The 26,957-nt window shown below is 39.1% G+C and overlaps 1 protein-coding gene across 1 annotated transcript in view; it reads right to left on the reverse strand.

Moving 5' to 3' along the window:
- Nucleotides 1-1,201: 1,201 nt before the first annotated feature.
- The window catches only part of PRKD3 (protein kinase D3), a 71,346-nt gene continuing 45,590 nt past the window's right edge, over nt 1,202-26,957 (reverse strand). The window contains exons 6-19 of the mRNA XM_040993090.1: nt 25,869-26,058; nt 23,525-23,602; nt 22,220-22,403; nt 20,931-21,054; nt 17,691-17,768; nt 16,157-16,433; nt 12,849-12,901; nt 11,336-11,408; nt 9,437-9,543; nt 8,366-8,527; nt 8,049-8,147; nt 6,304-6,571; nt 4,802-4,887; nt 1,202-1,467 (exon numbers count right to left, since the gene is read on the reverse strand). Coding sequence (XP_040849024.1) covers nt 1,294-1,467; nt 4,802-4,887; nt 6,304-6,571; nt 8,049-8,147; nt 8,366-8,527; nt 9,437-9,543; nt 11,336-11,408; nt 12,849-12,901; nt 16,157-16,433; nt 17,691-17,768; nt 20,931-21,054; nt 22,220-22,403; nt 23,525-23,602; nt 25,869-26,058 — 1,953 coding nt within the window. The 3' untranslated portion in view covers nt 1,202-1,293. The remainder of the gene's footprint in view (nt 1,468-4,801; nt 4,888-6,303; nt 6,572-8,048; nt 8,148-8,365; nt 8,528-9,436; nt 9,544-11,335; nt 11,409-12,848; nt 12,902-16,156; nt 16,434-17,690; nt 17,769-20,930; nt 21,055-22,219; nt 22,404-23,524; nt 23,603-25,868; nt 26,059-26,957) is intronic.

Consider the following 26,957-nt stretch of genomic DNA (forward strand, 5'->3'; position numbering starts at 1 on the left):
GAATATAACCAAAAAAGTCTAGGTTTCTTACAAGTGAATGATCTTAGATTTTAAATTTTATTCAGGGAAAATATGAATTGAGAATTCCTAATCAGAAAATCAAAGTGGCCCTTAAAATGCTAGAGTTTTGGATTTTTACATCAGGGAGGCTCAAATGGTTGTCTGAAAATATTCCAAAATTAAACTTCAAAATCTAAACCACTCTTGTCCCAAGCATTTCAGATGAGGGAACCTTAAAAATGCATTACTAATATGTTTAAAAATAGCTGAGTAATGGAGCTGAACTATAAAATGAAATAATTATTTTAAATTTGCTGTGCTGATAATACTCATAATTCCCCTAGCTTTATGGACTGATGCAACTCCAAAACAGACAGCAGGAATCACTGTTTCAGAGTTTTGCTTGACCTAAGAAAAGGTAACAGATTCCAGCACTCCCTTATTAGGTAGCCAGGAAAAACCTTTCCATTTCTTCAAGATTGATTACACAATGAGTCTCGAGTACATCACATATTGGTAGCCTCACAGTTATTGCTTAAATGCAAACCTGCTCAGTTATTAATAAACCTTACAGCTCTTTGTTGGATTTGGTTAAACTAGGTACTAACTGGATGCCAGCTTGCCTTAAAAAAAACATCTAGGGGCCTGGCACGATAGCGTAGTGGTCCTCGACCTTGCACACGCCAGGATCCCATATAGGCACCAGTTCTAATCCCAGCAGCCCCGCTTCCCATCCACCTCTCTACTTGTGGCCTGGGAGAGCAGTCAAGGATGGCCAAAAGCTTTGGGACCCTGCACCCGTGTGGGAGACCCAGAGGAGCTCCTGGCTCCTGGCTTTGGATTGGCTCAGCTCCAGCCATTGCGGCTACTTGGGGAGTGAACCATCGGACGGAAGATCTTCCTCTCTGTCTCTCCTCTTTCTTTCTATCCGCCTTTCCAATAAAAATAACTAAATCTTTAAAAAAAAAATAAGAACAGGAAAGGGAAGATAAATTAAGTGGCATTATTGTATTAAAGTGGAGGAAAATAATTAGAAAAAAATAGACCAGTTATTGCTTGTTATAAAAGTTTATAAAAAGCTTCATTTTAATTCCATTGTACGTTTGTATTCCGTAGCGCTCTCCCCTTGAACCTCCTTATTATAAACTCTAGGACTGTTAGCACTTGTTCGTTAACTTATGTCTGCATGTCTTTGCATTGTTTCACACTGACAGCCTACAAAGAAACAGTTACGTAGCCAAACATCACTCCATAAAGTAGAATCCTTCTTTCCTGAAGTTAGCTCATTGATAACTAAGGATCTTCTTCCATATCATCGGGATTGGGAGCCATTATGAAGTGCTTGGGGTAGTCCAGGTTGTGAGTATACGCATGGATTTCCCAACGAGCATCATCACTTTCATGTGTAATGTAGCGCTCTCCAATGCGTGTTTCAAATTCTCTAAGGTCAAGCCAAGTCTGATAGTCCTGGAAAGAAAAAAGAAGTGATTAGGAACCATAAAATAAATTATTTTCAACTGTGCTTTTGTACTTGGCACTTCAGTCAAATAATTGATAACTCTTAGTTTTTACTATATATTAGGTTCTAATTAGCAATATTAAATATGTGCATTTTTAAGAGCTAGTGCCATGGCACAGCAGTGTAATCCTGAGCCTGTGGTGCTGGCATCCCATATGGGTGCCAGTTCGAGTCCCAGCTGCTCTACATCCTGTCCAGCTTCCTGTAATGGCCTGGGAAAGCAGCAGAAGATGGCCCAAAGCCTTGGGGCCCTGTTCCTGTGTAGGAGACCCAGAGGAGGCTCCAGGCTCCCAACCAGCCCAGCTGAGGTCAGCTGGGGAGGGAATCAGTGGATGGAAGCTCTTCTGTCTCTTCCTCCTCTCCCTAATTCTGCCTTTCAAACAATAAAAACTTTAAAAATATTTGCTACAGGCATTGGAAGTTGCTGGAAACAATCCCTGAAACAGCTGGTGCTACAGTGTCAGAGGCCTTGACTTCACTCCGCGAAACAGGGCAATGTGCTCAGAATCTCAGCATGATCTTTCAATGTATTATTATTTTCCATGACACAGTTTTGTGAGTATAGGGATTCCTCCCTCCAATTCCCCTTTCTCTCTCCCACTATTTTTCTTCACATTATTACAATAGAATAAGTCACAAGTCCAACTTTCTGCTATTTAAGTGTATCAAGGCATTTGTAGATACAGGCAATGGTAGAAATCTATCATATTGTCAAAGTATATTTAACTTTTTTAAAGCATTTTTATTGGGAAGGCAGATTTATAAAGAGACACAAATTTGAAGAATAAACAAGCAGATAGAAGATGTTTCTGTCTCTCCTTATCTCTCTATCTTCTGTCTGCTTGTTCACTCCCCAGATACCTGTAGTGGCCAGAGCTGAGCCGATCCCAAGCCAGGCCCCAAGAGCTTCTTCTGGGTCTGGGTGCAGGGCTGTCCTCCATGCTTTCCCAGGCCATAAGCGGGGAGCTGGACCAGACAAGGAGCAGCCAGGACACAAACTGGTGCCCATATGGGATGTAGGCACTTGCAGGTGGAGGATAAGCCAGCTGAGCCAGTGTATAAGGCCCTCTATTTAAGTTTATTTATTCAGCAGTAGAGATGCATACTGCAGTGTATCTTCACTGCCCAGTATGCTAGTCTCATTTTAGTTCATCTACAAAAATATATGTATATCCATGTTTACCTGTATATCTTTTTGTTTTGTATTTTGCATTAAGTTTGCCTTATATCAGAAAGAATGTGCAGTATTTGTCTTTTGGGATTGGCTTATTTCACTGAGCATAATGGTTTGCTGTTGGGACCATTTTGTTAAAATGGCTGAGTAGTTTAACAGCTGAGTACAATCCCACAGAGTAGATGTAACACTGTTTCTTTAGCTATTCCTCTTGGCAGGCATTTAGGTTGTTTCCATGTACTCACTATGTGTGGACTGGCCTGTTATGAATTTAGGGTTGCAGCTCACTTTCAGATTTCACTTTGTTTGGATATATTCCCAAAAGTGGGCTACCTGGGTCGTATGGCAAATCAATTTTCAGTTCTGTTAGCACTGTCCATACTGACTTCCATAGTGTTATACTAGCCTACACTCCACCGATAGGGAAGAAGGGCACCTTTCCCCCCACATCCACACCAGCAAGTGTCGTTACCAGAGTTCTGAATGTAGGCCAATCTCGTTGGCGTTGGGCAGAACCTAAATTTCTATTCATTTGTTCATTTGTATTTCTCTAACACCTAGGGAGCCTGACTTTTTTTTTCCATTTGTCTACTGGCCATTTGGATTTATTTTTTTGAAAAATGCCTGCTCTTTTTTTCCCCCCATTTCTTCACTAGGTTGCTTGTTTTCAATCACTGAATTTCTGAAGTTCTTTGTAAATCCTAGGTATTAGTCTCCTATCTGCTGTGGGGTGTGTAAGGATTTTCTCCCATTCCGTTGGCTGCTTCCTCTCTTTAGTTTCCTTTGCCGAACAGAAGCTCCTTAGGTTTGTTGTAGTCCCATTTGTTCATTTTGGGTTTGACTGCCTGTGCTTTTGATGGCCTTTCTAAGAAGTCTTCACCAATACCTGTATCTTACAGATTGTTTTATTATATTTTTCTCTACTAGTTTGATGGTTTTTGAGTGCAAATTTAGGTTCTTGATCCATTTAGTGCTTAGTTTTGTATAAGGTGACAGGTGGGAGTCTTGCTTCTTGTCTCTGCATTCTTCTATCCAGTTGTCCTCATAGCATTTGTTGCAGACTCAGCTTTTTACCCGGATCATTTTTATTATCTTGGAAAAGAGTAGTTGGTTGTACTTGTGTTGGCTCTCTTCTGGATTTCCACTGATCTCTGTTTCTATGACACTACCAGATTGTTTTGATGGCCACTGTCCCACAGTATGTGGTCTGGAATTGTGATTCCTTCAGCTTTATTTTTATTCTTTGGGATAGCTTTGGTTATTTGTGGTCTCTTGGAAAATAACAATAGTTTAATAACTTGATTGTGTTTGCTTTTAAGTTAACTGTATCCCTCAGTCTCTTTAAAACTTTTCTAACTTACTCTGAAGCTTGTAGTCCTTTTTTTTTTTTTAAATTTCTGTTGGATAGGCAGATACACAAAGAGGAGTAGAGTCAGAGAGGAAGATCTTCCGTCCGATGATTCACTCCCCAAGTGATCGCAACGGCTGGTGCTGTGCTGTTCTGAGGCCAGGAGCCAGGAACTTCCTCTAGGTCTCCCATGCAAGTGCAGGGTCCCAAGGCTGTGGGCTGTCCTCGACTGCTTTTCCAGGCCACAAGCAGGGAGCTGGATGGTAAGTGGGGCTACCAGATTAGAACTGGCACCCATATGGCATTCTGGTGTGTTCAAGGCGAGGATTTTAGCTGCTAGGCCGCCATGTCGGGCCCGTAATCTTGTCTTTTGACAGATTTTGAGGCAATTATAACATTTAAACAGGCACATTGTCACTTTAACAGAAAAATAAGCCTTATAGTGGATATCTAATAAAATAGACTTGATGAAGTAATATATCAGGCTAATCTCATAAAGGTCAGATGAACACATGAAGACCCTAACAAAGTGAAGTCAGTGTTTGCAGGATGTGGCAGTTGAAATGCCTGTTAATACTGATTTGAATGATGTACTGTGTACAATATTTGGAGAGAAATTCAACTCTGTCATAAGCTAACCCTGGAAGGGCACTTATATTACCTGCAGAATCCAATTATCAGAATGATTTCATTAGGAACCTACCTTAGTGAACTGTTCAAATGAGGATAGCTAAAGAGAGATAATATGTATTTTCTTTACCTGTAGCCAAGGATGACTAAGAGATTTGTCAACACTGTAACGTTTTCTCATCTTCACTTGAAGCAGGTTGTTTATCAAATCAATTGCTAAAAGGAGACAAAATTAGATGTTTGACTCTGTATACACCATCCTAATCTGTGGCACTGCCTAGAAGGCAGTTTACTCACCAGAAAAATCAGAAGGAGAGGTTTTTGTTTCTTAATGACATAGGCTTTATGCCGACACATAAAAGTTTTGTGAATTAAGTGCACCTGTCAGAATTTTATTTTAAGAAGGCAATACAAAGTACAGGGTAAATATACAGACACTTTGCTCTTAGACTGCCCAGGCTGGAATCTGGGTCTTCCACTAACAAATTTCTCGCTATATGGTCAGTTACTGAACTAAACTTTGTTTAGTTTAAAATGAAATTAAGGAGCCAGAGTGGGCTGGGCTGCCACTTGTAACACTAGGATTCCATCTAGGTAGGGGGGGGGGGGGTGGTGTGTGTGTGTGTGTGTGTGTGTGTGTGTGTGTGTGTGTGTGTGTGTGTGTCCGTGTGCGTGTGTGTGTGTGTGTGTCCGTGTGTGTGTGTGTGTGTCCGTGTGTGTGTGTGTCCGTGTGTGTGTGTGTGTGTGTGTGTGTGTGTGTGTGTGTGTGTGTGTGTGTCCGTGTGTCCCCTGGCTGCCCCACTTCCAATCTAGGGCCTTGCCCATGGCCCAAGTAGCTGCTAGGATTAGGGCCAGCGTTTTTGGAGAAACAAAAGAGGCCTAACTTTTCTAAAGGCTGGCTAACTCTAAGCCATGGTGTTCCTCAGCTGGTAGGTTTTAAGTGGTTTAAGTTCCTTCCTGTTAGTATCAGTAAACTGAAGAGGACCAAGTGGGTACAGAATGAAGAGCTGAACTCTTTAAAGCCTTTAGCAGGAGAAACAATTGAATTAAGATTCCCAGAAGGGGCCTTAAGAGACATGAAAACAAAGTGAGGTGTCTGTTCAGGAAAAGGAGCCGAACCACACGGCTCCCAATAATTACCATCTTGTTCTGAAGACTAGAAAAGTCAGTTATCCAGAGTTGGAATGCTAAGAAAAATGTTCAGCTGTTACTGTGAGTAGATCTTTTTGTACAGGAGTGGTCAGGGAAAACTTCATATCCGAGCCACAAGGTACAAAGGTCCCTGAGTTTGGGCAGCAGTTGTGGTCAAAGGGAAGCCCAATGTTTGTAGTGTTTCCTGGAGATGGACTTGACAATGGTGACTGGATAGTTAAATTGATTTTAGTAGTTCCAACATGAGACAGCAAGGGCGTAGATTAGAACTATATCTGGGAACCCTTTAAGGTCTTCCTTTAAGAAGACAGTGCCAGAACCAGAAGAGACAACATTGAAAGATGAGGGCTCAACAACTGCTAGCTGATACAATTTGAAAAATGAATGGGAGATGGTAATAAGAAAAGTCAGAAGAGATAGGTTGATTTGGGATCTCAAGAATATTTAGATTAACAAGCAAAATAATTTTTTTTTTTTTACCTTCAGCAGAGATTTCCTTCCATGGATTTGGTGGGTACATAAATGCAGCATTTTGGATTTGGTCATTTATATCTTCATCTTCATTAAAAGGAAATGTTCCGCTGAGGCTCACGTAGACGATCACCCCCACGGACCACATGTCCAGGGAGCGGTTATAGCCTTTGCTCCTGAGAACCTCCGGGGCTAGGTACGCTGGAGTTCCCACTACAGACCTCCTGAAGGACTTCTCTCCGATGATTCGAGCAAATCCAAAGTCACACAGCTTCACCTGGAAATCAAAGAGTTGTTATTTTTTGTTACAACTTGTGTAAAATGGTGTGTCAATCTATATCATATAAATACCCAAATGTCCGCACATGATACTCTACTTCAGTGTACTTGCTGAACATTATGAATCTCAAACAGCAAAAAGACGCTTTCCCCCAAACCAGATACATTTATAGCACTGAGATTCTGACTACCACAGAATGAAGAGCATTCCTAGTTCTCTAGTACTTATTTCAACTTTTGGACTTTTAAGTTCCAGAAGGCCAAATACTAAAGTGGTATTCCAGTGTTCGGTGATTTAATGAAATAGAAGCTGCTTGAGTGGGCACTGTGGGATAAGCAAGTAAACCCACTCACTGCTTGTGATGCCAGCACTGCTCTGAATCCAGCTGCTCCACTTCGGATCTACCTCTCTGCTAACGGCCTGAGAACAGCAGTGGCATGTGGCCCAAGTGCTTGGGCTCCTATCACCCACCTGGGAGCCCTGGGGTAACTAGGTGCCAGTGCGGCCCAGCACAGCGCACTGAGGCCATCTCGGCAGTAAACTAGCGAACGGAAGAGGTCTCTCCTCTCTATAACTCTGACTCTGAAGTGAGCAGAAGTATCTCATTTCTGAGTCCTCACCACTGTCTAAACACATAGGCACTAATAAATGTTGAATAAAAAATTAATTTGCAATATAGAAAAGCATTCTTTATTTTTGCTTAACCCCAGAATCTATTGTCACATCACACTGTAAACTGGCAAGTAAACTGAGGAATATTAGAGATATCTACTAACAGGAACAACAGAATTCTCCAGTAAAGAAGAGTACTAGCATTTTCTATGACTGTGCAACAATTTACTAGTCATTACTGAAGGCAAGTCACAGTGGCTACTGTGACTATGGAGTTCTACCAGTGTGATGTTGGCAAACTCAGAAACTCATCTTGTTACTTTCTGTAATGTTGACACAGGGAGGCAGTGGAATCCATTTGTCACCATAATGGCATAATGGTGGGACACCAGGCCACATTTTTAAGAAGTTCAGGTTTGGGTGACAAACCCATAGTGAATAAGCAAATGCCAAGTGCTTCACAGAGGAAGTGATGTGACTAAAAGAAATGTCTACAGTAAAAACATTACATAAATTAAGAGAAGCAATTTGGCCTCTAGAAAACAGTATAGTGCTTGCTTTGGCAGCACATACAGTGAAAATGGAACAAAAAGTATTACACAGTGAGCGGAGAACAAAAAAATACAAGGTGTATTCACTTGCTATTTCGGTGACATGCACCTTGACATGCTTTTCTGAATGACTGTGTTGGAGATGGAATTCTGAGGGCAGGTTTCGGCCTGGCCTACGTGGCCATTACAGCCATTCAGTGGTGAGGCAGAGGGTAAGATCACTGCTCCCCCCGCGCCCCCTCTAGGACCCTGCCTTTGACACAAACCCGCATGTTATCCAGACAAAGCGCTGCTTCCAGAGGACACCTCACCTGAGGAAATGGCTCTGCAGATGCAAGCAGCACATTTTCTGGCTTTAAATCACAGTGTACAATATTCTTAAAATGTAGATTCCTCAAAGCAACAAGTATCTGTTATTAAAGAAGAAAGATTTTGTTTTCAATGACTAGGAAATCTTGGTTAAACCCCAGTATAATTCCTTAAGTGGTACAATTTGCACATTTCCACTACAGTTCACCAAGATTTACCTGAAGGCATTTTGTTTGTTTCAGGTTTCCCAAGATATAAAAGCAAAACTACTTAATTCTCTGAAATTTCAATTTACTAGTTCAGAAAAGAATCGAAATACCTGTGTGACCATGAATTTAGTAATTCGTTCTGGAAGCCGGCTTTTCTCACTGGATAGAATCATTTCCAACATATCCCCATGCAGCTTTTCCATTACTACAAAGACTCGTTCTGGGGTTTCAAACATACATTCCAAGTTTACAATCCCAGGATGGTGTAAATTCTGAAAGAGTTTGCAAGATATTTACAATTGACTGCGTAATATAAAAGGCACCAAAAGAAAAACAGCTTAGTAAAATAACTAGTAAGATCGAAGAATTACAATCAATAAAAAGGGTTAGGATCTGAATTTCAAGTTGAGTCCATAGAGTAGCTGCACAGAGGGGAGAACCATCTTTCCTTCAACTCCAAGGAGTTGTAGTCCTCTCTCCAAGACAGCATTTTTACAATTTTTCTGCATAGGTTGGCTACTTGTTATTTTGACATATCTCCCCTATGCTCCAACTCGATTTCAGGCTGTTTTTATTATTATTATTAATCTTTTAAAGATTTTGAGGGAAAGGCAGATTTAGAAATGGGAGAGTCAGAGAGGAAGATCCTCCATCTGCTGGTTCATTCCCCATGTGGCTGCAATGGTCAGAGCTGAGACTCCTCCAGGTGTCCCATGTAGGTGCAAGGTTCCAAGGCTTTGGGTCATCCTGCACTGCTTTCCCAGGCTACAGGCATGGAGCTGGGTCGAAGTTGAACAGCCAGGACATGAACTGGTGCCCAAAAGGGATGCTGGGTTATAGGCAGAGGATTAACTAATTGAGTCATTGCATGGGTCTTGGGCCTCAAGATTTAGTTTTGTGTGTGGGCGTTTTTCCTAAAAATGGGGCAAGGGTGGGGTAAGAGATGGAGAACTTTTCCAACTATTTTGTTAAAAAGATACTCAAATGAATATGGAAACACAAAGACTTGGAAAAGCCAAAGCAATCTTAAAGAAACAAACAAGCAAAAACAGCTGGAGATATCACAATGCTAGATTTGTTCTAGACATACGACAGAGCTGTTACCAGAGCAGCCTGGTGCTTCTGTACTAAACAAAATCAAAACTGGTAGGTAAGTCACACGTCATGTTTTTTTTTTTTACCTGTAAAATAGCTACTTCATTTCGGAGCTGACTTTCCTGTTTTGTGGGGAATCTCATCTTATCAATAACTTTAATTGCCACATCCCTTCCAGTCTTTCTATGTTTTCCTATTAAGAAAAAAAAAATAGAAGGAAGAAAAAAAGTAAATGATTTCTCAGATATGACATGAAATTTCCAATAAACTTAAATTTGTATATATTTACTCTTGCATTTCTCCTTTGGTTCATTTTCTTATCCATATTCTTTCACTTAATCTTAATTTCAAGAAGTAACTTATGTTTTTCCTCTCTAGTTCTTGTCCCTAATAAAGACAGCTTCATTATCTGAAATGACAGAAAATCTAAATGAACCTGTTTGCTGAGAAGTAATATATTATCTAAGATAAACAATATTAAATACCCTGATCTGTTCTTCAAATAATCTGTCAACATGAAAACATGCTAATGAGTTAATATATTTTTTTCTAAGCTCAATCATCAGGGTGCTTTTTAGCTACTTATTATTCCCCAAAGCAGGGTCTTTATGTTCAAGAAACGTGATCTAAATTTATCGGGTAGAAATGTGTAACCTAAAAGCATTCCTTCATTCATTCAAAGTTATATTAGTATATACCAGGCAGTGTTTCAGACACTGTGAGTGAAGTGGTGAAATGATGATCGATTTTTTCTTTTAGCCAATATGTGATTCACATTCTCTACCTGTCTCAAGGGCATAAAACTAACTGGCAAATCAGCACATTTAGGCAGCCAAAGGTATCACAGACAGTTTTCAGTCCCCTCGAGTAGACAGGATTTGCTAAAGATGTTACAAATCTTAAAACTGAGAAGTTTGAAGATGCAAATATTAAATGTTGACATACACATGTTAAATCAAAACAATTTTCTGGGTTACTGCTGTGTCAAACAAAATGACAGCTGCTAGGTCTCTCAGCCTAACCTCAAAGAAAGCTCAACTGGATGACAATATTCTAAACTGAAAACATTACAAATACTGTGACAGAAATTTCGACATTAAGTATTACGTGCATCTAGAGGCAGCAATGAGTTTTACTTGATGGAGTGGTAGGACTGGAGACAAGTGTCTGCCTAGAAAGTCCTTCCGTGGGCCTGTGATCTGGAAAGATGCTCACTGGAGGGACAGATGGGAAAGGAGGAGTGGCAAAGATAAAAATGCACATCAGCAGGACTGGAAGGCAAAGAAAACAACTAGGAGAGGCCAAAAAGTACAATTAGGAGCCTGGAAAACCTGGGACAACCCCCTTGGCCTTACAGCCACTAAGAAAACTGGCCTTGCATTTGTAGGCAACGATAAGCCTCGGGGTTCTGTGTGGGGTGATACATGTGAATTTTTTGAAAGATTAGTGTGCAAACAGGGCAATCAGGAAGCAGACAGGCCAACCAAGAGACTACTTTTAACAGTCTTGACAAGGAATGACAAGAGTTTAACAATTTTACTTGATCATGGTTTATTAAGTACATCCTATACATTTGCTTGAACTCTGCGAGCCAGCTTTTATTAGCTCCAAGGGACAGGTGAAGACACTGAGGCATAATGATTTTACCAGTATCAGAGCTGGTTGGCGTCAGGTGTTCAGATCTGACAAAACCAGCAGTAGACAAATAGCACCATTTGTACTGAAAACTCCAGTGCACAAGCCCATAGCTCAATATCAACTTGAAATCATTCTCACCCCACAGACATCTGCAAGTGTGAGCCACAAGAAAAAATAAAGACTATTGCACAACTAATTTTCTGATTCTTTGTTACTTCTAAAGTTTACAGTTAAAATTAAGGAATGAGTACTTACAGGTCTCAGAAAAGGATACTTGAGAAAAACAAAAATAACAAAATCAATGTTTTAAAGTTTCAAAACTTTCATGCAAGAGCGTAACTGCTCACCTCCATACACAATGCCGAACTGGCCTGAGCCAAGCACTTCATCTGCAAAGATCTGGTAAACAGTACTGATGTCCTGTCGGGAAATGTCATCAGTATTATTTACAAAACAATGTCAATATCTGACTCTTTGCTCAAATAATGAAAATTTTGTTTTTATGTTCGAGGCCAATTAATTTTCAGAGTACAAAATATATTTTTTGAAACACAGGGTATATTCCAAAATAAGTTAAGCTTTAAAAAGGCTAAGTTTAAATCCTATACTATGATTGAACTTATTCTTTAGGTAGACCTTCAGGATAAACTGTTTAATAATGAAAAAAGAACAAAACCTTACATTGACTATACAGGGTCTATAAAAATAAATTAGCATAAATGAGTTACCTAATTTAACCATTACAGAGATTTGCTAATTTAAAACTCAAAAGTTCCTACTAGTAGGATTGGGTAACTCAAATCCATTCCACAATCTGTCTTCCTCACTGTTCTTCACCTCCAAGCTGTGGGACAAAAGTTCAGCCTGCTTGCCACCTTGTATCTTCTGTAACACTGCGGGATGTTGGGTCCTGACTGGCATTTGGAAATCAGAACATCTATCCATTAGACAGGTGTAGCATCTGGATGCCCCATGTGGTAAAGGGGGACTTCATCAATGAAGTTATACAGAGCTAAAGACTAGTTTTGTGGTTTTCCTGTCCTTTCTAATCCAGGGGTTCACCAGTTATGGTTTGTGGGCCAAATACTGCTTGCTGCTCCTTTTTGTATTGCCCTAAGAATGAACTTTATGTTTTCTTTCTTTTCCACTTGCTAGAAAGAGCAAGTTACAAAGAGGGAGAAAAAAAAAATGGGAGAGCTCCTCCCTCTACTTCACTCCCCAGTGCCACAACAACCCAGGCTGGCCAGGTGTCAGGAACTCCACCTGGCTTGCCATTTGGTGGCAGGGCCTGTGCACCTGAGTCACCATTTGCTGTCTCCAAAATGCTCATCAGTGGAAAAATGAACAGGCCGCAGAAGTGATGAACTGCGAGTCTGACAGGAGATGCAGATGTCCCAAGCAGCAGCTTCCACCCATGGTTACTCTCCAGATGGCTGCAACAGACAGTACTGGGCCAGGCCAAAGCCAGAGCCAGGAACTTCTTCTGGGTCTCCCATGTGGGTAAGACTCAGATACTTGGACTCTCTCAGACCATTACTAGGGAGCTGGACTAGAGGTGGAACAACTAGCAAACAAACTGGCTCAAGCACTGCAGGCAGGAATCTAACCTGCAAAGCTACAACACTTCCACTAGAGCTTCCCTCTGAATTAGTGTTATCATTTTCATGTTCCTCTTTTCTAATGAAAACATTAATATTATTTTCATAATTTTAAAAAATGGCCTAAGCTGCTTCCATAAAACAGGCAAGTTAAGGACCCACAAAATTGTTCTTTAAGCATTCTACTATGGACCCACTTTTCTAGTAAGATTTTCATTTTTCTTATTTTTAATCACTGCATTTTCACATAACTGTTACTTACCACATTCTCCTGGATCTGACAGTTGGATACAGAGATGCTGGTAGACAAATCTTCTGTAAGATACAGGAGTGAATACTGGGGTGAGGAAAGGCCAAAGTTATCACTCTATAACTTAATACTATTATGTAATGACATACAAGGGCCATGGTACATCAAAACTAAAAGCAGCTTAACATGTACATTAAAAATATCTACATATACAAATAATTCATCAATAAGAAAACTGGTAAGTACAGTGGGATACTATATAAGTATGTAATAAATAATATTTCACTGATTTTAAAAGGTACATACTAGGGTAGCATTTAAATTAAAAGCAAAATTATGGTTATTTCTGGAAAGTAGGAGAAATGGGGCTTGCGAACTTGTGCGTTAAGCTGTTTTTTCCTTTATTTACTTGACAGTAAGCAAGCAGGCAGATAAGACGGAAGTCGTAAAGTGTGTATACTCCCAACTGGGACAGAGTCAGGCAGAACCAGGAGTTGGAAGCGCAGTCCAAGTCTAGAACCAGGGCGGCAGGAATCTGGAGTCGGGCTGGGAACTCAGAGTTCCTTCAGTAAGGAACAGTTATCTGATCCACTAGGCTAAATGCTTGCTCCTACATATTAACTTTTTCACTTCTTTACTGCTTCCCTTACATAAATGGTAAACCAGTATATACTAACTTTGAAATATATCTGCTGTGCATTAAATAGTGTATAAGAAGCAAGTTGTAAACAAGTTTACAGAGTTATCACCCCACTTTTTAAAACAACAACAAAAAAAAACAATACGGCAGGTGGTAAAAAAGGCTTTGCTTCCACCAAGTCTTTCCCAAACCAAGAGTATACATCAAACCATAGATAATGGTTTACAGTGAGGAGATTTAATATCAGGGATTTCTATGAAGTTTAAATTTTTGTATTACTTTGATAAGCAAAGAAAGTAACTGACAGGAAAAAATTAAAAAGGAAAACATGAAAGAAAACAAGGTAACAGTAAACAAATATCCAGAATCATGAAGACACACAAACAAGTTTCTATATCCTCAAATATGAAACCATAAAGCTTCACCAATCCCAAAAAAGCTTCATCAATAACAAGATGTAAGCAAATTATATAAACATAAGTAACATTACTTTTAAAAACTCTTAAAATATTCAGATAATTTTAAATAATTCAAATTTTAAATATTAATGACCAAGAAAAGGATCAATGACAAATACATCTTAAACCATGCTTTTTAGTAATTCCAGTTCTCTGCTGGTTTGAGCTGATTGTCGTGTCCCCCTTGTGCATCTGGGCAAGCTGTCACTGCACAGGCATCAGAAACTAAGGAGGCCCAGTCCTGACACATGCACACCGAGGTCTGACCACACATCCTGTGATTTTCTCTGGGGTTGGGTCCGAGTCCAGTGGTCTAGTTGGGGAGTCCCCCAAGAAACCTCGCCTGGAGTGACCTCAGACTTGATTCCACCATGCACCACCCTCTGCAGGATTAGGTTTGACCTGTCACTAGCACCAGAAGATGGTAGATGCGGCTGCCTTGTGAGTTCCACCCCAGCCCCATATCTCACATGAATCTGTTGATGCCATGGTGTAGTCATGGCAACCACCAATAATTCCCACCAGGCCTACCCTTACGCCCTATTTAAGTGTGTGCCAGCTCTGCTTAGTTCGGCCCAGTCTGCATCCCATCTGGCATTTATGCATAACCATGGATATTGTGACTTATCTCAGCCTGACCCTCTCTTAAACATGACCCTCACAATTCAACAGGTGCAGCTGCTTTGTCCAGGCTGGCCACCCTTAGCCATTGTGCTCACCAGCAGTAGATAAAGCCCAGCAGGAGAGTGCCCACAGATCAACTGCTATGCATGCTCCCAGCTCTGGATGTTGCACTTGCCAGGGTGGTACAGTGGTCCACCATGACATGACTTGCACCCAGTCCTGGCACCTGCCAGGTGGTGCTGCAGTCTAGTCTGGCTGTTCCATATTCATTATAGCTCTCATGCTCACCAGCAGAAGCAGCAGCCCAGCAAAGGAGTCTCCACAGTTACTCCCTGCTCCAGTCCTTGTACATGCCAGTAGTTGCTGTGGCCCAGTCTGAGATGGTCCATCCCAATCTTGGCATTTGCCAGCAGGTGCTACAGCCTGACTCAGCCGGGGCAATCCCCACTGTAAGCTCTCACTGGCACCTGCAGCTGCCTAGCCCAGATTGGTCCAGCCCCAGCCTTTATGTGAACTAGTGGGTATTACAGTCCAACCTGGCCTGCACCTCATCCTGGCTCTCACTCGTGCCACTGTGTGTTATGGGCTGATCCTTCTTGGCCTGCCCACATCCCTCTCAGTCAATTTTAAGAACCAAACATGTACATGGTTGGGAATCTTGTGTTTTTGATCATACTTGTCTCTCAGAGTAAACATTACTCTCCACTTCCCCTATGTAGTGCTTCCCATGCTGTTCTTACCTGAAGTGTGTAAGGTTCAATCAGTTTCCTAGGAAGACTATGCCTATTTTTTCTATACATATCTGAGTTTCTTGAAAATAGTTTTCATTTCTACATTACTAATTTATGCTACCACATAACATTAACTCATGCAAGTCATGCTTCCTTAAATGATCTGTAATATTTCTTTTGTATTCTAGCCCAGTGCCTAGCATGGTGCTGAGAGCTATTGTACAACACAACTAAACTGAAATAAATAGTAATTAGAAATCGCATGACACTTATTTCAACTTAAATACAGTTGCCTAATTAATGATGTTTCCCCATAAACAACATAATGCCAGTAGGGAAAGAAGTGGTATCACATTTTAATCACATTTAGGTTTAATAAATTTTGTTAGTGCATAATATGGATTTTAACAGCTGATATTTCTGAATATCTTAATTAAAAGAAATCCAGCATTTCTGAACTTGCATTTCGTAACTATGATGTAAACTTCAACACTTTATTACTTGTTTATATTCTACCACGCAGCAAATACTAATATGTATGCCAAGTATGTTTTATACATTGGTATGCTTTCACTTGATACTATGGACCCGATGCAGGAGACACCTGTGACAGACAGGAACTTGAGGATCACAGAGCTGGCTGCTGGACTGAGGACTCCAATGTGGGGAGGCTGCCGCTAAAGCCTGCCTAACTCTGGACACTGCAGTGTTTGTGCTAGTTTTAACATATGTAATTTTGTAAAGGAATTAGTAACAATACTGACTACTAAAGACAAAGTTTTAGATAAGCATTAAAAGGATACAAAGGAACACAATCACACGTATACAATATTTAAGAACCAAAGAGGGGAAAAACTTGTTGCTTACTGTGATCATTCCCTTGTCCTGGAGAAGTGCAAACACTTGTCTGAGGCGTAACAGGCATGAGGGCCTGGCGAATTGCTTTTTCCCAGCTCTGAGCTACATCAAGCCCAACTCCAGTGGCAGCAAGTATGGGATTGTGAGAACTGTCCCCATTATTCTCACCAACAAAGTACACCATGGTATCAGTGATGATTTCAAAACAGTGTGGATTGCTGCCTTGAGAAATATTTGTGAAATCTTGTGGAGAAGATACACGGAGAATTTCTGAAAGTGGAATTTCCTAAAGCAGAAAAATTAAAGCACTGAAAAAATGAACACATTTTCATTTTTATATACCCACTAGAGAATCAAAAGTACGTATTTTTATGGATGCCATCAGGAGAAACACACATGAGTGGTAAATGGAACAAAAGTCAGTTCTTAGTAACAGTCTTTCCTTGAATGGTCTGCCTGTCTATAATGCCAGAAGAAAAACAATTAGTGTGACAACTAAGACCTGCTTCAGGACTGTAGCTGGTCAACAGGAAGGTCATTTGCCATTGTATCCAATACCTGTCACTTTTACTTGTCATTAAATCAACTCAACAGCTGCTTCTGTAGTGGCTGCCATCTAGATACAGTCCCTGAAGCATGAAGTCACAGAAACAATGGCAGAAAAAGCAGAATACTGGGTCAGTTTGAGTTAGAAGTTGCTCAAGTTGCTCACACACTCCCTCTTAGTTCTGCCCACTGAGTAAATAGTGATCTCTTAGATTTAGTCCACTTCCTATGGATAAAATGACAACCATGGGCAGTGCTATAACATAGTAAGCAAAATCACTATTTGTGATGCCAGCACCCAATATGGACGCTGGTTTATGTCTGAGAAAAGCAAGGAAAGATGTTCCAAAAGCTTGGGTCCCTGCTACCGATGTGGTGGAATACAATGAAGTTCCTGGCTTCTGCCTGTCCCAGCAGCTGGAAGATCTCTCTTTCCAAGAAATAATCTTCAAGCAAGCAAGTAAGCAAGTAAATTAAAAAACCAACCAGCTCAAAGCAAGTCATTAGTGCTCAGCCTCTTTCTACCTGATCTAACTGCTGTATTTATAATCTTCTTTGCAGTTAAACCATGATGTGGCAAAATGCGGGGTAAGCACAACTATACCAAGACGCAAAATAAGCAACTGGGATATGCAGCCTAAGGTAATGTGGAAGCTGGGAGAAATACCAAATACTTCACTGTTCTCTTCTGACAGGCAATAATCAGGGGACTTTGTCAGCAGTCTAATCCATATCACAACATCCAGAAAAAAAACATCAGCAACCCAATTACAAGGCCACACACACATAGCAACAAATTACCACTGGTAGCAAGTCAGCTCTGTGGGACGTGATGGAAGAATGGTGACAGATGCTTCAACAAGGACTTCGAGAGTGATTTTCATATATGAGGTCAGAGTCATAAAAAGGCATGTGCAAGTATAACAGTGAAGACTATTTGTATACTTTGAAGAACACATAGTATTGTATTATCTATTTTTCAATGTGAAGGTCTTACCTTATAGTACTTCGATCCTGATTCATTCTGAAATAGTGTTAGACATTTGCTGTCAAGTCTCCAGTAATGCCTTTTTCTCTAACAACAACAAAAAAAAAAACACAAGAAAGCTTGTGAGGTAAAGAAAATGATGATCCTTCAACGCTCTTGTACTTATCTTTCATTTTTATTTGCAAATTTGTATTTTTGCATAGTTTTGAAACTTATGAAGTTCAAAATAATCAAAATACAAATATAAAGAGGGCGTACAGTGAAAGCATCACACCCACTCCTTATCCTCACTGTGAGCATGCAATGTTATGGCAGTGAATCTGGAGAATCCTTTCAGAGAATTTTATGCATGTACACAGAAATATTATGGCACCTGAAAGTTCTTGGAAAAATGGAATTAAAAGTTAAAGTCTATTTTGGTTCAAAAACATTTTGAAATCAATGTTTTTCACAATACATAATTTCATCAGCCCCATTTTAAAATTCCATCTCTAAGAACTTTTTGAAGTACTCAACATGAATTATATACACATATACCTACAGACATAATTTATCCGTAGGTTAAATGTCTACAGATTGACCAGCTGGTAAAAAGACATTTATATTTCCTTTTGTTGTGAACCCTGTTCTTATTCTGTGCCCATTTCTCTTCCCTGTTGTAAGATTTTTTCTGATCAGTTTATTGGTATTCTTTCCATTTTATGCAATTAACTCTTGTTTAGAATATCACATTGGGGGCTGGCATTACAGCTTAGTGCACCAAGTGATGCCAGCATTTTAAATAGTTGCTGGTTCGTGTCCTGGCTGTTCCATTTTTTACCTAGCTTCCTGTTAATGGCCTGGAAATGTAGTAGAATATGGCTCAAATGAGTCTGCTCCTTCCACCTACACAGGGGACCCAGAAGAAGATCCTGCCTCCTGGCTTCAGGCTGGCCTAGTGCTGGCTACTTAAATCATCTGAAGAGTAATGCAGCCAATGGAAGCGCATGCAGCCTCTCTTTCCCAAGTAAATACACACATCTTTAGAAAAAAAGAATTTAACATTTTTTCTTTGGGTGTCTAATAGAATTTGTTATTTTTACTGGAATATTTCTGTATAGGAGAGAAAGATCTTCCATCCACTGTTCACTCTCCAACTGGCTGCAACAGCTTGAGCTAAGCTGATCTGAAGCCAAGAGCCAGGAACTTCTTGTCTCCCACACTGGTGCAAGCTCCCAAGAACTTGGGCTGTCCTCCACTGCTTCCCCAAATCACAAGCAGGGAGCTGGATGGGAAGTGGAGCAGCCAGGACACAAACTGGTGCCCATGCAGGATGCTGCACTTAATGATTGAGGATTAGCCAGTTGGGCCAACGTGCTGCCCTCATAGAAATTTTTTTAAATATCAAAATGCATTTTATTCTGGACCTCTTTTATATCTGATCCAAATTAAGTTGTCAAAGTAATACAATGCAAAGGGAAACTCCAATATCAATGAAAAAAAGTGCCTGAAAGGATAAAAGGGTCATAGGACATACCATTGTGATGTAGAAGCAAAATATATCATAAGTGTAATTAACATGGTCCAGGACAGCATAGAATATCTATGTCAATCTTCCTTATACAGTAATCAAGGAAACTAACAATAAAGCTCTTGAAAATATGTACAAAAAACTGTCATGAACTGGGTTACATACTTTTACAACAGTTTTAAAGTTCACTGGATAACTACAGAAATGATGCAGACACTTTAATTCAGTGCTATAGGCAGGCTCACAGAATTAGACCCAAAGCATTTGTAAAAATAAAAATTAAAACATTACAGCCACAGTATCAAAGTGGGCAAAGAAAAGTAATTCTGTATTCAAGGATTACAGAGCTATAAAATGCAGTCTCTCTGTGTGTGATGGATAATTACATTAGACTAGCTTCAACATGCCAAATGTTTTCTTCAACTTATCTAGAAATGCCAAAGGAAACATCATAAAACAGCTTACAAAGAAAAAAAAGCCCTACTTATTCCTCTAGCTTCAATTCAACACTGTCAACACAAAGGCAAAAATAAAGAATACTAGCAATTCCATATGACTACTAAATCAGTGTTAAAGTGATTGAACTTATTCATATTAGTTCTCATTGGAAGTTAATAAGATTAGTCTTTCAAAGTTCATTCTGCTGATTTGTTTACTTTTTAAAATTATTTAGAGTTATTACATGTGAAGTACAGGGGTATATATACAACCATTTTTCCCCCACATGTTCAAATGATTGTTAATTTTGTCCTAATATTATTCCAATATTACTGAATTTCCTATCTCTCTGCTCAATTGGTATAGTATCTTTGATATACTACTGACTTATTGTATATACACCACTTCATGTGCCATAAAAAAAAAAAAACAACCAAAACAACCAGACTATGCTGTCGCTAACATGTAAAACTTGAGCCAACAAATGTTCTGGGTATTTCATCTTTTTACGTACTCTTTTTTATGCCAATTGTAGATGAGGAAGCTAAGATATAAAAAAATTAAGTCCCCTTTTCAAGTCCACAGGTTTTGTAAGTTTTAGATTAGACAGACTACTTGGAAAGGCTATGTTCTCAATGACTATACTATGCTGATCTTCTTATCTGTGCACTGTTCCTCTTGTTTTAGCATGTTTACACCAAGTTAAAGTCTACATAAAAACAAAGAATTCCAATCTTTGTTGATTTAAGAACACTTGTCACATGAAGTTCTAATTCCTCCTATCCTATAGGTATCTCATTATATTGTGAGATACTGCTGTTTACTGTGGCACAATCCCAGATCCTTTAGAATCCCAGCTACTCAAAATAAATTAAATATTCTAACTTTTAAGAATTTTTTTACTGGGGCACAGCTAGTGGTTAAGATACCCATACCTCACACTGGAATATCTGGGATTAATTCCCTGACACTAGCTCACTTCCAGTTTCCAGATAATGCTTGCCTGGGAAGGAGGTGGCAATGGTTTTAACAGCTGGATTTCTTCCACCCATGTGGGAGACCCACAATGAATTCCCACTGTGGACAATTTGGGGAACAAGCCAGTGGATGACTCACTCTTTCAAATAAATAAATACTTCAAAAATTTTAAAATGTTAATTCTAACTCCAGTGTAATTTTATACAGTGCTGTAGTACACACAATGTCTTTATCTCATCCTTATATTTATTTATTTTTTTAAATGCATAAGTAAGACTCATAACAAAGGCTTATTAGCATATTAAGATGTACGGCTTACTGACCAGGTTGTCCCTGCTGGTGTAATGGACCATCCACCCTTCCTTCACCATTGTGCTGCTCTTCCTCTTTGTGTGCTTGATGGACTGTACAACCCTCATTAGAGGAATGTTATTGCTTGTTGATGGACTAAAAAATATTTAAAATGTAGTATAAATATTTACCATCTTAAAAAGTCATTTAAATACTGCAGTCTCACCAATCTTTTTTAAAGACAAATACTAGCTTAAGAAGAAAATGAATTAATCCTATTATGAGACATAGTTGATTTACCAAAGCCTAAGGTAATATAACAAATCCTCTTTACTTGTTATGGCTGTTTTCTGGAAGACCACATATGAATAGGAAGACGAGAGGCAATGCACAGAGAATCCTCCCCAACTGGAAGGTCTGGAGTCTAGAGGGTCTCATTTGGGTTTGCTATTGAGCTTTCCTAGCTGAGTGTGCATAATAAATTAGCAAATTCATTAAGAGGAAAAATAAAGTATAAGGGTACTTCAGAAATTCCATGAAAAATGGGAGATAATGGTCATTTCCAACAAACTTTATCAAGAACCCTTGTATATATAAATTCAAATTCATGTGGCTTGGATGTTAAATCTAGTTGGTACAGTAACTAGCAAAAGGTACTTCTGATATAAGATATTTAAAGGAAAAATTACTTGTAGGTATAAGGAAAATTTAAAAGAACCCTCAAATAATGTGATGAGTCAAATTACGTGGTACTGAAATACAGATCCTTAAAAGTAGGTAGAGCAAATGTTAACTGGGTATGTATGTGTAAAATATGCAATTTATCAACTTCAGTCTCAAATAGTTCAAACCTGCTCTGAAACTCTGAAGTATTATGATTAGGAAACTAGGTTTGGTGATTGTATCCAAACTAGGTAAAAAAATCAAGTTATCATTACATTCTCAGAGTCTATTCTCAGCTGCTGTTTCTGTCATCAGATCATCTGCCTGTATGAAGCCAGCTGGTGGATTTCAGCGATGATTCCATGCTGGCACCTTGTGGTGGCTGCTCCACAACTGTGTACTGTAGTTACACTGTGCCCAAATGAAGGAGTATACTTTTAAGAAGAAAAATTGTACCTTCTCATTCTGAAGAGGTGGCATGGGTAATATTATTTCAGAAATATTATAGTGCACATAAAAGAATAAGTCATAGTTTATTAAGACTTTAGATTATATTTGAGGTTCTACATGAAAGAGATGTTACTTTTTCTTAATCAAGATCCTAAACTGACCTTTCTGTCCTTGTGATATAACTTGCAATAGCTGTGCAAACTATTACCTGATTGTTTTAACAGCTTCCTCATCTCTTTCCACATCAAGATCAGATGGATCCAGGAAGAACATTTTGTCTTCTGGTGGAGATGGCTCTTCTGTGTCATCCAGGCCCCGGTTACCATCACTATTTATGTCATTACTGTCAATGTCCATTGGCATATCTGTATCTGTCCCCAAATTGGAAGGTTCTGACAAAGTTGTAAATTAATTTCAAAGCTTTATGTTAGTGGATATCAATACATTTATTACTATGTGTAAAAAGTTTTAAACTGTCAAAATTTTCATAGCTCAACATTTCTAATAGTAGGTCTCTACCCAAGTGAAATGAAAACCTACTTCTACAGAGAAAGTATGTTTTTGTGTTCACAGTAGCATTATTCACTGACAGACTCATCAAACTGCAGTGACAAGTATAGGGGTCAATAAAATGTAGTATGCCCCTGCAGAAAATTGTCATTATAAAAACAATGAAATCTTTAAATGTGCTGCATTATGGAAGAACTCTGAAAATGTTCCAGTAAGTGAAAGAAGCTCTAGGCACACAATACAACAAATTATATAATTCACTTACAAAATGCCAGAAAGAGACAAACACACAGAAATACAGTTGATTAGTAGCTACTGGAAAGAATAGGAAGTAACTACTAGTGAATATTGAAATGGTTCCAGGTAATAAAAACATTCTAATGGATATGTAACTTAGCAAAATCCTGAAATGGGTAAATTTTAAGGTATGCAGATTATATCAATAAAGTTGCTAAAACTTAATACTGCTGAAAATAGGCCCAGTGGAGTTTCTATGCCCATTCCATCACGTGAGAAAGCAGCTGTAAGGCACCATGTATGGATGAGACAGACCCTCAGACTCAAACCTGCTGGCACCTTAAGGTGTCTGAGTCTCTGAAACTAGGAGACTCCTGTCCCAGCTCTTCCATTTACTGGGTATATTCCTTGGACAAGTCTAAGTGTCTCCGTTTATCAATCACTTAGTATATGCCCCAAAGAAATGTTTAGGATAACTGTCTACAGAACAGTGCCTGATATAGTAAGCAGTCAATAAACATGAAAAGGTATGACACCAGGGGGTAACACCATCCTCTGATGTGTAAGGGTAGAAGACAGGCAGCACGACTGACTGTACTAGACTTTATAAAGTCTAGGTGACTAGAGGAAAGATAGGAAGGCATAATTACTAACCAGTGTATCTCATCACTGGTCTCTGCAGTTTGGTTAGTTATTAAGTCAGAGAAACATGGTTAAAAAAAAAAACTAAATATAACCTGAGGCAAAGATAATACACAAGGTATACCTCCATTGAAAGTAACTTCTCCAAAGCAGTCTCTTGGTACTTTCGATGCACAGCGTTTATGGCAGTTAAATTTGCAATCTAAAACGAGAATATTTGACTTATCAACTTATGTAAAAAGTCCAGCAATATCAAGCATGCTTACACTTTAATCAATCAGAAATGGAATATTATTAGTAAATGGTGATGAAGATATTAGTCTTCCTATACTGAGAACTCTACTGAGTCTTAGACTAAAGGTGTGGTTTCAAACTCCAGTGGACCTTCCTACCTTTAGTTAGTTAACTGAGAGAGAGGTCAGCCATCCACTGGCTTACTCCCCGATGCTGGAGTGGCAGGGACTGAATCAATGCAGGCTTCCCAAGCGGCTGGCTGCTGCCTGACTACCTGAGGCATCACCAGTGCTTTCCCATGCTATATACTTACCAGGAAGTAGGAGTCAGGTGCCGAGGCTGGGTTGTAAACCCAGGGACCCTGATTTTCTGGGATGCAAAAATTACTAAATTAACCACTAAGTTATTTTTTCTTTCTTAGCCAGATGAATGAAAATGTGACTCTTCTGCATTTTAAGTATCTTAATGCATATCATAAAATCTAATAATCAGGGCCCAGCACAGTAGCCTAGTGGCTAAAGTCCTTGCCTTACAAACGCCAGGGTCCCATAAGGGCTCCAGATAATATCCCAGCGACCTCACTTCCCATCTGCTCCCTGCTTGTGGCCTGGGAAGGCAGTCAAGGACAGCCCAAAGCCTTGGGATCCTGCACCCATGTGGGAGACCTGGAGGAGACGCTGGGCTCCTGACTTCGGACTGGCACAACTTTGGTCATTGCAGCCGCTTGGGGAGTAAAACAATGAATCTCTCTCCTCCTTTCTGTATATCTCACTTTCTAATAAAGTAAAAATTCAGAAAATTGTGATAATCAGAATTATATTTATATTGATAACTGAAATAGTCTAGCTAATCGGAAATATAATCTGCCACATTCTGAAACATTAAGTACAATACACTTTCCCTTTAGAATTCGAAAAGTTAAACTACTAACAGTGGCAGAGTTAACAGACTTCATTAAAACACTCCATAAAATACATATCTATTTTAGTTCTTCTACAAAATGATGTACTTTTTTGCATGTGGTTTTTGGTCTCTGTTTTCTTTGCGGAGTAAAACTATTAACTATCATTACTAAGATGATTTGTTGGCTAAAATTTGTGCATTTGTTATTAACGTTCTTTCCCAAAATATTTCCCTGTGGTTGTTTGCCAACCCACTTTCGTGTTTGTATTTCAAAGTATTATATATTAACTTACATTCAAAAAGAGCTGATGAGATATAACTTTAACCTTTAATTATGCATGCCTGATAGATACTAAATAGCTGAGAATAAACGGACAATTTGCTTTCCGGGTAGTGTTCTCATATGCTGTCATCCATTGTCAAGGAAAGCTTTTTCTTAAGCCTTCAAGTTAAATTCATTCATAATTATCGTACTCTGTGTTAAAAGCAAGGATTTATTGTTGCAAACACCTTAATGCTTATCACTTGAAAATTCAGCTGCACAAGTACTTCTACCATATTGAAACAAAAGCAGATTATCAAGAACTGTTAGAGAAATCACACGAGAAAAAAGCATGTAAGATTACGATTAGACCAGTTCTACCCTATCTTGGCTTAACGCAAAAAGCCTAAGACACCGCGGTTGAAATGCAATTTCAAGAACTGAAATTGAATCATCTTTACAAAGCATAAAAGTATCACGTATGTGTAAGGAAAAGTATTCTGTTATTCCACTAAAACTGTTACTTCACTGGGAACGTTCTGGGAATGGTGTACTGGGTCAGTAACCAAATAAAAGTAGTCCTTATTCTAATTCCAGTGGCTTTTACTACAATCCTACCAATTTCAGTGTGATTGTTCTATGGAATAACAATATTTGCACAAAGAGGAAAGTATTTCTATTATTTCCTGTTCTGGAATCAGATGTAAACTCAACTATCAGCTTTGCTGCTTACTGTTCCATATTGTAGTACTAAGCTGGACTTGGCTCACAAACCCAAATTCTAGTTTTTCTGTTTACTGTTATGTGATTTTAGGTTATATTTCACATATGGGTAGATGCCTTCAAGACTGAGTATGGAAAGTTGTTTTTGTTTTTTAAATATAATGTTTAGGACACAGTATACACACTGCAGACAGCTGTAGTTAGTATTCATACATATTTTTACATGCACATTCTTTTTCTTTTCCACGTTAACTACGGAATGATTCTCTGGCAAATGCTTTTGATGTTTGCATAGTTTAAGCATATATTTGCTAACAAAAACAGTAAGGAAAGCATCCAAGCCTACCTTTACACTGCATTCCTTGACGGAAAAGTCCTTTCAGTAGCCGCTTGCAGTACTGACATATTGTGGGACGGCCGTACGAGTGAACAGCGAATGTGTGGGGGACTTTCACTCTGCACATCACCATCTTCTCCATCCAGATCGGACGGCCACTCCAAGAAGGGATTCTCTTACTTGGTTCTGGAACATGTGACTAAAATGTGAGTTATTTCGGTAAGTATGTTAACATGAAACCTGATGTCCTGGGCAGCAAAGCTTTACTACAACAGACCTTTTTGTGAAACACTAAGCCCACAGTCCAGAAACATCATCTCAGTAGTCTTTTTTTGAAAGCTTAATCTAGTAGCCCATCAATGAAAAGTATTGATTTTTAGTGCTATTATTTATGCTAAGAAACAAACACTAAGATTTGTTAATTGTCATATATCCAATGATTAACTATTATTTGCCAGACACACTGAACATGTAAGAACCAAAAGTATTAAAATCAGTTTCTAATATGTTCAAATCCTTCAAAAATTTGACCAAGAAATTAATCACAGATAAAGTAAATAAATTCAGGAAATATTGTGATTGCTCAGGTTGGATTACTGAACACACTTGAAAACATTTTGAAACAAATCTTAGGTTTTCAAATTCTCTTAAAAATAATAAAAGCTATATGTAAAATTGAAGCCCAATTTTGATGCTACAAGTAATTGGATAACAAAGCCAATTAAAAGAATAGAGGGCCTAGTAGTTAGGGTTTAAGAAGTTTCTCCAGGAATTGACACAATGGCTCAATGGCCATCCTTGCCTTACATGTGTCGAGATTCCATACAGGCACAGGTTCATGTCCTAGCTGCTCCACTTCTCATCCAGCTCCCTGCCTGTGGCCTGGGAAAGCAATAGAGGAGGCCCAAAAGCCTTGGGACCTGCACCCACATGGCAGATCCAGAAGAAGCTCCTGGCTCCTGGCTTTGGACTGGCTCAATTCCGGGTGTTGCAACCACTTGGAGAGTGAATCAATGGATGGAAGATCTTTCTCTGTGTATCTCCTTCCCAATAAAATAAATCTTATGAACAAGAAGCAAAATTAAACAAACTAAAATT

Source organism: Ochotona curzoniae, unplaced genomic scaffold (genome assembly GCF_017591425.1).
Source record: "Ochotona curzoniae isolate NIBS_2020 unplaced genomic scaffold, NIBS_Ocur_1.0 contig_883, whole genome shotgun sequence".
In the NCBI taxonomy this organism is placed as follows: domain Eukaryota; kingdom Metazoa; phylum Chordata; class Mammalia; order Lagomorpha; family Ochotonidae; genus Ochotona; species Ochotona curzoniae.